Source organism: Temnothorax longispinosus, chromosome 4 (assembly GCF_030848805.1).
Source record: "Temnothorax longispinosus isolate EJ_2023e chromosome 4, Tlon_JGU_v1, whole genome shotgun sequence".
Lineage (NCBI taxonomy): Eukaryota > Metazoa > Arthropoda > Insecta > Hymenoptera > Formicidae > Temnothorax > Temnothorax longispinosus.
In genome coordinates, this window is record NC_092361.1 from 13,340,364 (window position 1) to 13,355,701 (window position 15,338).

The following is a 15,338-nucleotide window of genomic DNA, read 5'->3' on the forward strand; positions in this document are numbered from 1 at the left end:
TTGGAAGATATTTGGAAGTTTTATTTGAGTCTACTATTCTGTCTAATGGAAAACTTTTATTTAATTTTATTTAATTTTAATAGTTTTAATAACTTTCCGTCGGACACCCTGTACATGTGGAATAACTAGAAGAATCATACCAGATAAAAAAATCATACAATTCTATTTTTAAAAAACGACGACCTTAATTCTTTTTGGAAAGATCTAATTTAATTGACTTTTGCATTTCTTCCACATCTCTACCTACAAAAAAACTATTGACATCGGAAAACAAAAAATTAACTTATTATAGAATTTTATTTTAGAATGGAATTTCTTGAGTTTTTATAACGAAATTCATTTTCAAACAGCGCAAATTTTTTGCAGGAATATTCTTCGTCTCATATCAATGATTACACTTAATTGCCTAAACAAACTGACATATGTCTCCTTACATTCAGAGATCGAAATCTAAAAAAATATTTATATTCGCGTAAATGTTTGAATAAAAATTTGGCTAAACAATAATGTCTTATTTTATTTATTGTCAGAAAAGAGCTTTTATACATCAAAACTGTTTTATTAAACGTTTTTAATATTTACCATGATCTTCATTTTTTTTTACAATTTAGTATAACAAAATTTATTATTAATTACAATATCAATGCAATTAATACAACATTTTCGATATTTATGTTATATTCACTTCTTTACATTAACATTATATACAGCACGCAAAGCCTGTTAATACATTTTAATGCGACTTACGCTTGTTTACTCTTGCGTAAATTAGATGCAGTGTACACATAATTATAATAAAGATTAATCAATAGTTTTATTACAAAGAATATACTTAACAATATTATGAAGAAACTAAGAAATAAAAATGCGTAAACATCAATCAGATTTCTTTCCACCCAGCTCTGAGATCTCAGCGGTGTTACTAAAGTTCCATTTGGATGGCGGACGGTGTATTCAACACTCCAAACAGCTAAATCTAATGGCGGTATTGGCCGATCCCGGAATTCGCTGGATAACCGTTTCATGTTTCTCGTATAACTGTATAAAAATTTACACTATTAATAATGAAATAAATAATTACATTTTAACAAACGCATCTTAATTAAAAGAAAAGCCAAATATATGACAAGACACATAAACAGGAAAGCCAAATTTCATAATCTATAATTCTATAAACAATTGTTTTTATAGGAATTTGTAAATCGATTATACTATATTAAATATTAGAGTTTAGTAATTATCTGAAATGTAGCTATATTGTTAATATTTACTGCTTAAATAATAATTATTAAAACATGATCAAAGTATGATACCTTTCATTATAAAGTATTTCTTCAACTGCGTGTAATATCGACTGCGTGGACAAAGTTGTAATGTCCAAGTTTATGGCAACGCCTTTAGCTACTAATATTCTTGTGTTGGATTTTTGATTTCCAAAGAAAGGCATTACGATCATTGGTACGCCTTTCCAAATAGCTTCCTGCGCACTCAGAAGACCACCATGTGTCCAGATTGCTCTTACATTTTTATGAGCTGAACATAAAAATATATTATAATAAATATTTACTCTCAACTATGGAAATCTCACATTGATACAAACATTTTATTAGCTGTATATGTCCCGATTAAACTAATGTAATAAACTTTTAATCAACAATTTTGTTGCTTATACATTATTTTTAAACAAAAAACGAGATGTTCTTATTGTAATAAAAATTACTCTCTTATTATAAAGAGATTATAATATACATATAACTGTAATAACTAAAAACTGAAATTGTCTTATAATAAGTGCGAAAAAATTATAAAATAAAATAAAATTATTTAGACATTACTGTGAAGTAACTATATGAACTTAATACAATAAAAATTAATTTTTTTATACTATAGTTATTTAATTTTGAAATGTATACTCCGTCGAACGAGAGATTAAAAGTATATAGGTCAGACGAAAACAGGTCTCCACAGAACATCTATTTACATATTTATACGGTACGCCACGCTCTAGGGACTTTATCCTCAATCTCTCGTTGGACATTGGAGTATAGTTGTGCTGTAATTAGTCAATAACCAATCTATCCACAAAATATTTGTACATATACCTATGCGATGTTTTTGTGTACGTCTAATATTTTATTAAAACACTAGTTATTAAAGTAACAATTTGAATCAGTATTACGTAAAAGTAAGTAATTCTCATAATCATAAATCTCATTTTTCTCAAAGCAGTTTTTAGAAGAATGGTACCTATTGCATTAATATTGGTAAGAGTTCCGTATGCGAGCTCCTCCGATTATAATCTACTTTTGCAGGCACGTAAGTACGTACTAAAAGAAATCGAAAGCCTCTGTGCCAACTTGCGGAAATAACTATTTTTTTAAATATTCAAATTTTTATTATTTTGCTACATTTTGGATTTTTGACTGTAATATTGACCCTCTTTTCGCGTAAAAAGTTGAAAGTCCATGTAAAATTACACAATAAAAGATCACGTTTTGCCCTGTTAGCAAAGGAAGCAAGGTATCTAATTGTTGTGTTTAGAAAGTACAATGCTATCTAAAAACTATCCACTCAAAGTGTGAGATCCACCCTACCTCACTTCATCCCATCTCTGCTACAAAAATTTGAATATTTAAGAAAACTAGACACTATACAGACGCGCGCTTCGCGCGCGCTATTTAGCTTTAACATTATACTATTACTATTACACTATTAACTTCTTGATACACACAACTGTCAAAATATACAATGACAGCTGCAAATAAAGTAAGCGCAGCAAGAGAATCAATCGGCATCGCGGAAAAGCGACAACAATAAACTTCACATCTCCGTTTTAGAAAAGGAAATAATTATTTCCGCAAGTTCGCACTGGGGATTTCGACTTCTTTTAGTATGTATGTACTACGTGGCTGCAAAAGTAAATTCAAATCGGAGGGGGGTTGCATACGGAATTCTAGCCGAAACTTGTTTAAAAGAATTGTTTACGTTGATAAACGAATATACGCAAAGCAATAGCAAAGCAATTAAACAAATGTTATGTAGAAATATGTGTCTCATGTTTCTTGTGCATTCATAGAAACTGTGAAACGTACATAAAACTTCGCTTTGAGGCATCCATTTCATAACCATCACATTTTCCGGTATCTCAAATGGCACTTCAATATCTAACTTCCACAGCACTCGCTGCTTCAGTTTCGACAGAGCCCGTATAACAGATTTAACCGTGTCTAAATTGAGATGTTTCCATTTCACATTCGTTCCTAACGATATTATGATAGCTCCATTTTTTGCTCCGTCAAGAAATATGCGCACATCCTGCAAAATAATGGTGAACTGAATATTTCGATAATATATAAAGATATGAATCTTAATGACAAAATATAATCGTAAGTAACTGATACATTTTTAACAGATTATATCTAAGCAGAATTATATTATCAAGCTTGTTTAAATAAGATTTATGCGGCATTTCTTTTAGAAGTCGTTGTTATAAATATTTCTGCGTTTCTAAATTTAGCAATTTTCCGTGAACTATTTATCTTTTGCTTACAATTTATTGATTATTATATAAATTAATTAATAATTAATAATTATAATAGAAATTATCTTACAAAATAGAATTGCAATTTATTCATTGATCTATTATTCATAGATTATTCATAGATATTAAAAATATAGCATATATGTGTTTTTTACATAAGTTTTAATTTCTACACAGCACACATGCATGTCTAAAAAACATCTTTACAACGTCTTATACATACATAACCAAACAGCGTACATCCTGAATCCTGGGTTGGTTATATGTACATTATATTACATAAAAAATAAACGCTTGCAAAAACTGTTATAAATTTGAATAAATGTCTATAAAAGGTCAAACCTCACCGATTTTATCATTACTTTAATAATATGTTGTAAAGGAGGTCTTTCTGATGAGTAAATCTATGCAAGAAAAAAGTAGGAGACGGCATTGGTTTAGAAGAAATAGTAAATTAAAGTTTCTCAATTTTAAAACATTTTTTTTAGGTATTAGTTATAAAGTACGTTAATTATGAAAGAAGTATTTTGCCGTATGTATTTATAGACACATAATAAATTATTGATATGTGTGTATAGACAGTACATATATAGGCGGAGAGTTTACCGCCCTTCTTCCGTAGGCAGGGGTGAGTGGGGATGGACCTCGGTTCGCGTAGAAAGTTGAAAGCCCGTACCTTAATAAACCTAGGTTCGCTCTGTAACCATCAGAGGTAGGATGGGGTAGATTGAAGCGATATTCATCCCCTCTCCCCGCCTTGCTTATAAGATAAAACAAGACGTCTGTCATTGTACGGTTCGGGTTTTCAACTTTCGGGTTTTCAACGCGAACCGAGGTCCATCTTCACCCATTCTTGTCTGCGAGAGAGTGGCGGTAGTCCTTCCGCCGCGCCGCCTACATGCATGTGTACTGTTATACACACGTATCAATAAATTACTTCCCTTAGCACTAAAAAATAATATTTTGTTATTATTATTTTGTTATTGTTATATTTTGTAATTTTATTTTGTTATTATTCTAAAGTGTTATTCTAACTATTCAACTTTTGTTTAAAATTTTTTTCTATCTTTTATCTATTTTATCTTTTTCTATCTTTCGAAGACATTCGGCCCAAAAGAGAAAAGCCGATTGTTTTCAAAGGAGTGTTTCACACCTTTAAATATGCATATGAACACGTATAAATAAGTAGTTCATATTTTTGTATAGAAAAAAACATATTAAAAGCTCATCAAAATCGGAGGCGGACACTTCCATATTTTTCCTTGTGAGATATTTTGTCATGATATTTTTAATGTACTAGACATCGCTACGCACGCGCTACTTAGCTTTAATATTATATTGTTGCTATTATACTTTTAACCCTTTAATACACACAATTGTCAAAATATACGATGACAGTCGCTCACGAATAAATAAACGCAACAAGAGAACCAATCTGCATCGCGGAAAAGTGACAATAATAAAATTCAAAGTATAGGCTCCAATGGAAATCCGCACGAATATAGAAAACGGGCTAACTAAGAACTGAGGACGGTAAATGATGCGCGAAAGTTTTATTTATATTTTTATTTTACATATTTTTCAATTTTTGACTGCGCGCCGACTAGATTTGTCAGACTTGAAACACAGCTCCGGTTGGAGTAGTAAAATTTCCCCTATATCTAATTAAATCGATTCGATTTAATTTTTGATGCTATATGCATCTACCGCGCTTGGTTCTTATTAGTTAGCCCGTTTTCTATATTTGTACGGATTTTTATTGGAACCTATACTTCAAACTTTAAATCACGCTGGCTGAAAGCAGTACGCATAATATTACAGCTAATAATAGGTTATTGCGATAAATATTACCACATGCCTCAGTGGTCGAATTGATACGACACCTTAACGGAATAAAGGAAGTTCCAGGTTTGAATACTTTACGAGATATTTCATATTTTATATTAAAAATGTCATGACAAAATTTAAAATGTCTCAGGAAATTTTTATTTTTTAACGAAAGAGAGTTTTATTATAGTGTTTTGAAAACGTCTCGACAAGGCGGCTTGGCATGAAATATAAGAGGTTTTATTTAAAAAATTTGAGGTGATTTTAATCTAATCTTAATCTTAATCTAACTTAACTTGGCCTTGAAAAGGTCACTCAAGGTTAAGTCCATATTTTCATCATGTGGCCCCCTTCAAACCATGCAACTTTTGTCTATGACGAGTTACAGAAGAGATATTAAAATGCATTACTTAAATATAAGACCCTTGCATAATACAAAATGCATAATATAAAATATATAACGAACCAGGGTTCGTATAATTTCTCTTACCTCAGGATACGTTACGATTACCTCGCCGGCAATTGGTTGCACGGCCTGAGCATTCAATCCTGCAATCTCTAGGGTATTCGGTGGCAGTGGTATCGCAGATTCGAGCGCAGAATGACTATTAATTAGTACAATGTTTATACTTTCTCTTTCTATTTTATGTAATGGTCTAATTGCATGGCCTACATATTCCTCAGTAAGTCGTTGAATAATAGGGAAGAAATAGTAATGTCGTATGAGATCATCTACAATGTAATATAAAGTATTCCACGTTCTCAGCCACAAACCTTCAGGTTTTGCAATGGCTGCATGTGTGTAAGATCGAACAGTCGGATAACTTGGACCACCGATATAATCCTTAAGATAAGGTGTAGCACCAAAAGGAATATAGCCTACTATGGGTGGCTTGCCTTTAGCAATCTGAAAGAACAATACTTACAGACATAGAAGATAAGAAGCGATTGTGAAGATTACCGCTGATATGAGCATGCAGTAACTAGACACTTTCAATTTGTTACGCAACGCACTTGATTTAAAAGGCAATTAAGTCGCTAAGTCGTATGCAGTTTCAAAATAGCCTAAACAATTGAAATTTACTAAAGTTGATCGCTTTACCTCCCATAATCCGTAGAAACATTGAATTGCAGTAACGTCTTGCACTATTACGTCAAACTCGACTGTTTTAATCACTTTCAAAAGATCTCTCGCTGGTTTAGTTTTTATCATTGTGTCACATGCGTTAATACCCCACTGATATACAAAATATGCCGTATAAAATACGCTATACTTCTGCCATTCAACTGGGTCATAATTATTAGATTCATCATAAGTATCCATTAGATCATCGAAAACCTGAAAATAATAAGTACCTTTCGCTATATAAGAGAAGAGATACGAAAATGTGACAAATTAACATTTCCAAAAGCACATTGATTTTTCGAAAAATAGAACAAAACATTTTAAAATAGAAAAGTTATGTTTTTTCTCATTTGTTTTATGATTTGCAAATAATCGATTTATATCTCTCAGAATGTCTTCGAGTCTCCTATAATATCTACTTACGGCGTATGTTAAATTCTGCGCGAGTTTACCCTTGATCTTAGTCTCTAATATGCTGACTGCGTGTACATGATGACCTTTGCGAAGTAGTCCTTTAACCAAATGCTCCGTCCAGACGTGGTGGCTAGGCGACGGAACAGGCTCTACCACTAAAATCGACAATGGTTTCGACGCTATCACGATATCACCCATTAAAATACAACAAATCAGAAAAATGACGCGACTCAACATTGTTGCGCAAAACTTCTCACGTGGTCTCTCTATCAGATCTTGAGACCGAATGTATCTGCATGCCTAGTGTAGCTTTCCCCTTCTCCTCATTTCGAGATAATCCCAGGTAAAAAACACAAGTCATTTTGACGTCAAATACTAGTCATGTTTGTACAAATGACGTCAAATGACCAAAAAAGTGACAATGTCTTTAAAAATGCTATACTGACGTCATTCCATAACGTCATTTCGACGTCTATTTTTAGTCATTTTTGGTCTATGACATCGACGACTAATAATGGACGTTTATAAGGCGTCATTTCTTAGACCATCTAAAGACGTCATTTTAAAGACGTCTTAAAGTCGTCCAAATAAAGTCTTTTTGTAATATAACTATTTTTACTTCTTAATATTGTATAATAAAGTAATAATAAAATAAAAACCACAAAATTAACTGCAATATGCTTGGTTTGCAACTTTATGATTAAAGTGGTGAATTTATGGTATAAAGTGGATGTAGTTGCGTGTGATTATAGTTTTATGATAACTATTTCATGCAGTGTTATAGCTATCAAGAAGATATCATTACCAGATTTTTGAACACTTTGAAGATGTACCTGTTGTAGACAAGTAGGTATTACAGTTAATAAGAAAACATCAGGGTCAGAAGGTCGCCACTGTCCACTGGATCATCGAAGTCAAGCAACACGGGCACGGTACTGTACTAGGATGGTGACTTCCTTGAGAAAGCGGCTATACGCACATGATATGTAAAAAGAAACAGTTAAAAAAGCGTTTTTTTTCTAGATAAAGAAAAAGAACGTTTTTTTATAAACGTTTATCAAATGGACATTTTAATATTTTAATTTCATTAAAAAACATTTCTAGAAACCGGTATGTCGTACATTGGACCTATTTTTGCCATCAATAAGACGTCAGAAAATGACGTCGTGTGAATGTGACATATCGACGTCATGCATTTTCGGGTCTCACGAAATCCGAAAGTTTTATTTACACACTTCGGACTTTGCATCACAAAATCTCCGCTCGTAGAGAAAAAATACTATAAAAACACTTTTGTCGTATAATTCGACCCCAAGCTATCGATTGAGATTAGTAGACTGAACTCGATCCGTTCAGTCATTTATTGAGACTCAAAACCTCGGGTACTCGTAACTCGACGCGTCATGTGAAAGGTGAAAGAGTCACGGTTTGTCTCGCTCCGCGCGCACTTGGCGCGAGACACTCTCGCGTCTCTTGATCCGTGTCTCTTGATTTTAATGTTTCTTTTGTTTTTGAATATTTTTTTTATTTCTTCTTACTTTTTTCAGAAAATATTTTGTGGATCTATATATCATATTGTCATCAAATACTAATAAAAAATATACAATATGTAATTAACCCTAATCCCTCCATGCACTTTCGTGTCCCACGCGTTTCTAACTGTCGTTCGTTCCGGGAAACCAACGATCGTGGGATAATCGCCCCCACCCCTAAAAAAATTTGTATGGCAATGTTCGTGCCCCGGCCCTAAGTAAGTGAGAATTTTCTTTCGATAAAAATGTATTTTTGTGTATAATTTAAGCGTATTTAAAATATTTTTGTTGTTAAAAAAATTTGATATTTTACAGAGGACTATTCTACAGAGGAGGCGCTTGCGATTATAAAAAAAATAGTATATTGTACAACTAGTGGGAAAAGTGATCGATTCTGAATGAGTGCGACTATCACACTCATTTGGGCTATACGTAGTGCAGCAATATCTTATTCCTGCACGGGCTCAAGTGGGGAATTTCTCGCGTGGGAAATTGGCAATTTGTCGCACAGATGGCGCGCGCGGAATGGGCCACTTTCCACGCACGTGTGATGTAATAGTTATTTGTGTAACAAGTGCTGTAAAATGGAAATTGGACGTGCGGAGTGGATCACCCGCACGTCCAATTTTCAACTTAACACACGTGTTACACACCCTATTTTATGTTGCAAGTACGTGAAAAGTGGTCTATCACGCACGCGTCGCGTGCGTAATGGGCCACTTTCCACGCACGTGTGATGTAAATATAATTTTTTGACATAAAAAATATCTTTCACACACCCAAATAGTCCAAATTCGTCTTTTCTTATTCAAAAATTCTTTTTCTGGCATCTTTAAAGTCTTCTTGTACCACTAAAAAATTACCAATTTTCTGGCAACGAAATTAAGTATTCCTATTTAATTAACAATTATCTCAAATTTTTTCTCATTTGCACTACTTTTAGCTTTAATTTGCGTGCTAAAACATTAAATTTCGTCAATTTATTCGTGAGTTATGATTTTTTAAATAAAACAAGTCGTAACGTGCGTTTTTCAACATATAATTGTTGTAAAAAATATTTAAATAAATAATTTCAAAATTTTCTTTACATTAATTTTTAGTCGAAGGTATAAAGATATTATAATAATTTTTGGGGAATTTTTCAAAGCTATTAACATAATGAAGAACGCGTAGGACACGAAAGTGCATAGTTGGAGGAAGTAAGTGGCGGAAAAAACGTTGGAGGAATTAGGGTTAATAAACAATAACTTTTAATTGGGATATAAAAATCACCCCTGCAGGTGACCATTTATGCGAAAAAAATCAGGCGCCCATTTCTAGGTATAATATTCCCGTCAACGTCATGACGGGGCGTCGATCGCGGTGTTAAAAAATTTCTCACGCTGGATGCGCGAAATTAAACAGTCACGTGACTGAAATTTGGTAACTGTCGGCCAATCAACATCGCGCTTCGTTTAATTGAGTAGTTGGAAGCGATCGTTTCCGCCGTCTTTTTACTCCGTCCCGGTCAAATTTCGCGTACGAACAAGTGTCCGAAGTGCCGGATTCGGCAACGGATAATCGTCGCGGCGTGATAATCAGTCCCCGTGACCGCGATCAGCGCGTATCTCGGACATTCGCGATCGGCATCCGTCACGGCGTCCCGCGTTCGCGCGTTTTCCAGCAAGCTTCCCAGGTAGCAGACAGTCGTCATAATGACGTGATTCTAACGTCATATTATGACGTATGTTACGTCATTTATTCCTAAAGTTTAACGTAAAAATGACGTATTTTTCACGGTCCTAAGTCACATCCCAACGACGTCATTTTCTGACGTTTTATTGACGGCAAAAATAGGTCTAATGTACGACATACCGGTTTCTAGAAATGTTTTTTATGAAATTAAAATTTTAAAATGTCTACTTGATAAACGTTTACAAAAAAATGTTCTTTTTCTTTATTAAAAAAAAAAAAGCTTTTTTAACTGTTTCGTTACATGCCATGTGCGTATAGCCGCTCTCAAGGCGGTCACCCATCCTAGTACAGTGCCGCGTCCGAGTCGCTTGACTTCGATGATCCATGGCAGTGGACAGTGACGATCTTCTCACGCTGATGCTTCCTTATTAACTGTACTTGTCTATAACAAGTACATCTTTAAAGTGTTCAAAAATCTTGTAATGATATCTTTTTGATAGTTATAACACTGCATGAAATAGTTGTCCATAAATTCACCATAATGAAATAGTTGTCCATAAATACCATAAATTCACCACGTCGTTCATAAAGTTACGAAACACTTTATAAATGTAAGAATATTCCTGTGAAAAATACTGTGAAAAATGTCATTTTTACGTTAAACTTTAGGAATAAATGACGTAAGAATCACGTCATTATGACGACTGTCTGCTACCTGGGTAGTCAATTAAACGTCTATATAATGTCATTTTACAAAGTCTTTTTGACGTATTAAAACATGACGTTAAATATACGTCACTTAATCGACGAATGACGTTACTGACCAATTATGACCAAATATTGACGTCAAAATGACGAGTGCTTGCTACCTGGGTTGTCTCGCGTACTTAGACCTATTTCACCGCACTCGTTCGTCCGATGAGAGTGTCGCGAGTCGCGAGTGCCGTTCGGTGTTCGGAGTATCGAGGAGCATCGTCAGGAGCATTGAGGAGCAATGACAGGAGCGTCGTGGAGCATCCTGGTTGATTAATTGCGACAGGTGGCCGGTCGCAGCCGTCACGATTACCGGGTGTGCTTTCTCGAGATTTTTCCACGGTCAAGGTGTGCCGAGATATGATTCGTTCGCCACGCGAAAATGCCTATAGTAGTGTCTATGTAAAGGTGTCAGTGCATAAAAGTATATATTAAGTGCATAAAAGTGTGCATTAAACAACGGAGGAATAAAAGGATTAACGGAGTAGAGGATTAATTGGAAGATTGATCGATTGGCGTTCAGCTGCCGGCCGGTGAGTCTTCCCATGCTGTTTTTCGTTCGACTATTTCTTGGGTTTTTCCATCGCATGTTGTTTTGCTGCACGTTTCTCCGAATTGCCTAGAATTGTCGGCAAAGGCCGCGTCGTGCCCCCCTATCCTCCCTCCGCCGCCCTCTTTCCACCACTCGTCGCTCGAGCGCTCGGGCGATGTTAAGTAAAATCAACCCGCGCGCCCTTTATCTGATTTCGGCGAAATGTGATCGGCACAAAAAATCCCGTAACAAGTCACGGGTTTGTGAGTTAAAAAATATTGTAATAAATATTTATTCAATTACAATAGGACCCTCCCTTATTTATCTCCCGGGAGGGAGATATTTTATTCTTTATTCTTTATTACAACGACATTTATAAAAATTTAATCAATACTTATTGCCAGAAGAAAAAAGAAAATAAGAATGTATATAATAATAATCTATTATAAATGATTTTCGAAATAGACGTGACGCTCAGTGTGGTAAAGTGATTTTTTTTTAATGGAAGCATTGTAGTTTAGTTAAATGTACGGTAACTACGGAAGCATAGTATAATATTATATAGATAATTTAATTAAGGTAAAATTCAATTTTAGAGCATCAAGTGGAGTACAACAAGATTAATTTGATTATGTTTAATAATAATTTTTTTAATATATGAAATTTAGAATATGACGGAATTTATACAAATTTTATTACGTCTAGATTACGTAATAATCATTCCATTAACGTGAATGTCAAACCCTGGGTTCTGTAAAAGCGCATATGGGCGCATTTATCTATAGCATACGTAACGTTTACTATATAAAATGCGTGCATATGCGCTTTACGGAACCCAGGGAATATTTGTAATATTTACAACGTAATGCGTGTCATAAAATTCACGCACCAGTTTCCATGCAGTGGAACAGGAAGTCACAATAAAACCGGAATGAAAGCAAAATGACGATTTTTAGTCCATTTTGCCATGATTTTAACATCATTTTTACTTCATTGCGACTTTTTGTTCTACCTGGGTTTACGGTAAAATTTTATTATACAAAAAAATAATCAATAATACGATAATACTGTAAAAATCGATAAATATGATAAAATCTTTCTAAATGAAAACAATCTTGTAAAAGAATGCTGAACACGAAAGCATGTATTAATATAAGAACATTTAAAATATTTAGTAACGAACATTATATCGAAGATAAATGCAGTTATTTTTATAGAATTACCTCTTGCAATTATCTTTTTTATTCAAAATAATATTCAAGAATTGCTTCTTGCAATGTTGCAATTATTCTGTTTTCTAAAATAAAAATTTAAAAGATCGAATTACATTTAAAAATATATTGACTATCGATAACTGACTCGAAACTGTTTCTGCTGCTCTGTCGTCAGAGTACGTTACCGGTATCGGCGGTATCGCTCAGTTGGTCGCGTCGTTTCAATCCGGTCGATACTGTGACGTGGTGTCAGGTCAGTCAGGTGGCGGAATCGAGCAACAAAGCTGCGTGGTTCGTGCTGCGTTTGCTGCGTTACCGTTGCTACGCTTAGCGAACGTTTGACCACGTTTAACGATTTATCGCGGCCTTTTTCTCGCAAAGTAAATTGTGACACGCTCGAATATCGAGGAACAATGACGAAGACCGAGGACCAATTTGATGGAATGTTGCTGGCATTGGCACAGCAACACGAGGGCGGTGTGCAGGACGTAAGTATCGTTTTCTCGGTTGTTGAGGTTAACTCGCGCGATAAAATATTTGCAATTTTACGAAACTGTCCGGAAGATACGATTTTTTTGCTCTTTTTATTTTAGTTGCTGGACACCTTCTTCAGTTTTCTGGCGAGAAAAACAGACTTTTATACCGGAGGTGGCGAAGGGGCAGCTGAAAAGGTAATTGCGTGTATGAAAAGTAACGTGGAGTAATTTCCTTATATTATTATTCTAAAAAGTTCTAAATTAACTAGATTTGTTCCTTTATGTGCAGCTTGTCATGGGCAAATTCAAGAAACACGAAGCCGGTGCTCTCGCCAAAGCTGCATCCGAAAAAGCGGAAAGAGCAGAGCAAGAGAGAAGGCGTAAGGAAAGACTCGAGAAGAAAAGAAAAGAGGAACAAGTGGAGGAAGAGAAAATAGATAACGATTCTAGAATAGTTGAATTAACTGACGAGCAGGCTGTTAAATTACAGGAAGAAATAGAGAACAAGGTATCTACATAGTGAAATAGTTGTTATAGGCCGGTATTCATAATCAGATCTTATATTTAAGATTGTTTCAAGTTTATCTTTAGATGCTGTACGACTCGTTTTATTGGTTATGGAGTATCTAAAGATGTACTTAAGACGATATGTAAGATCTATATTACATACATATAAGATCCGACTATGAATATCGGTCATAATTTTTATTCTGTTATTTCATGATTTCTTTAACTCTTCGCAGAACAAATGGGGCTTTAAAGACTCTGTCGATATTTCAGTTTTGAATTTTTCGGAGACTTTACGGACTCATAAAAAAAACTCAAACAAAAATCAGGCATATATAACGGTATAAATAGATTCTTAAAGCCTTCGAAAGTATACTTGAATTTTTTCAGACTTTTTATGGCACTATTACAGCTTGAAAATCTTAACTGGATTAAAGGTTCCACGTGTTTGACGGAAGCAGCAAAATTACACATGTTCTGCGAAGGGTTAAGATATGGAAGACATTGTACAAATTAATTAAAATTAATTAAAATTAAACTATGATAAAGAGGCTTGCTCTGAATCCAATTCAAGGGAAAATATAAAGTTGTTGGGCCACAGAGCCTGTATTAAATTCATAACTAAGTTTTAAATAGTATATTGTCAAAACATAAAAATTTAATTGTCAGATATCAGATAAAAGTAGTATACTTATTATTAAGATGGTAATCTATTATCTAGATCGAAACCTAAACGTTTCGATCTTGATTGAGATTCTCAGTGTTACATAAAATTTACAGTAATTAGAGCGCAAAATTGTAGCATTAAAATTAGTACAAAGCCGTGTATCAAAATTCGTGTGTTAAAGCGCTTGGTTGCATTACAGAATTCTACTCGAAAGCACACTTTCAAATTGGTTCCACACAAGAATAACATTCTCTCCGTTCAAAAGTGACAATTTAAACAAAATAGCCAAGACCTATAACTTTACCATTTCTTGAGATATCTGAAATCCGCTCGGAAATCCACTTGTGCAGTCTCAAGCGGATTTGAGATATCTCAATGTCAGGTGCGAGTTAGTTAAAAAATTTTTTTGTAATTTTTAATGTATTGAACTACAAATGAAATTTTTGTTACTACAAACAAAATACTAACTTTTTCCGTATCGAAAAATTAATTTTTCCAAAGTCGGGTGCCAGATTCACATAGGTAGGTTGCAAAAACAGCATTGCAAGCGTTTTATAACATGTTTTGACAATATACTATTTAGAACTTAGTTATGAATTTAATACATTAGGTTCCATGGCCAATCATTTTATATTTTTCTTTAAATTATACAAATTATAATACTCAATTAAATAATTTTTTGTTATACAGAAATTAGCAAATGACTCTGCTGTCGCGGGATCTAGCAGCGATAACGACAGTGCTAAGAATGATGAGTGCGAAAATACCGATTCTAAGAAAGACAACGATGAGGACGAAGAAGATGAAAAGGAGAAAAATAAGCTGAAGCCTAACAGCGGTAACGGTGCAGACATGCCGAATTACAGATGGACGCAGACTCTTGGAGAAGTAGAGGTAAGTGCTTTATGTCGTACTTTATATACGTTTAATACACATGTGTGAAAATTTTAAAGGAAAATAGAGATTTAAAGAAATATTTTTTAATATATTAATTTTCTATTATTTTTTATGCCTAAGCATACAACATTTAGTTTTATTTTAATTTATTCAGTAGTTGAGTTTTTAATTGAAAATA

General features: G+C 34.0%; 2 protein-coding genes across 2 annotated transcripts in view; one reads left to right on the top strand and one right to left on the bottom strand.

The window, feature by feature from the left end:
* Positions 1 to 554: 554 nt before the first annotated feature.
* Positions 555 to 7,181, bottom strand: LOC139811666 (UDP-glycosyltransferase UGT5-like). The gene is made up of 6 exons (XM_071775990.1): positions 6,918 to 7,181; positions 6,471 to 6,707; positions 5,859 to 6,275; positions 3,093 to 3,315; positions 1,314 to 1,533; positions 555 to 1,038 (listed from the first exon to the last, which is right to left on the bottom strand). The coding sequence occupies exons 1-6, from the start codon at positions 7,143 to 7,145 to the stop codon at positions 744 to 746; spliced, it is 1,620 nt and encodes a 539-aa protein (XP_071632091.1). The 5' UTR covers positions 7,146 to 7,181; the 3' UTR covers positions 555 to 743.
* Positions 7,182 to 12,867: 5,686 nt separating this feature from the next.
* Positions 12,868 to 15,338, top strand: part of Nudc (nuclear distribution C, dynein complex regulator) — an 80,598-nt gene continuing 78,127 nt past the window's right edge. Inside the window, exons 1-4 of the mRNA XM_071775230.1 lie at positions 12,868 to 13,101; positions 13,207 to 13,284; positions 13,379 to 13,597; positions 14,954 to 15,157. Of these exons, the coding sequence (XP_071631331.1) occupies positions 13,027 to 13,101; positions 13,207 to 13,284; positions 13,379 to 13,597; positions 14,954 to 15,157 (576 nt within the window). The 5' untranslated portion in view covers positions 12,868 to 13,026. The remainder of the gene's footprint in view (positions 13,102 to 13,206; positions 13,285 to 13,378; positions 13,598 to 14,953; positions 15,158 to 15,338) is intronic.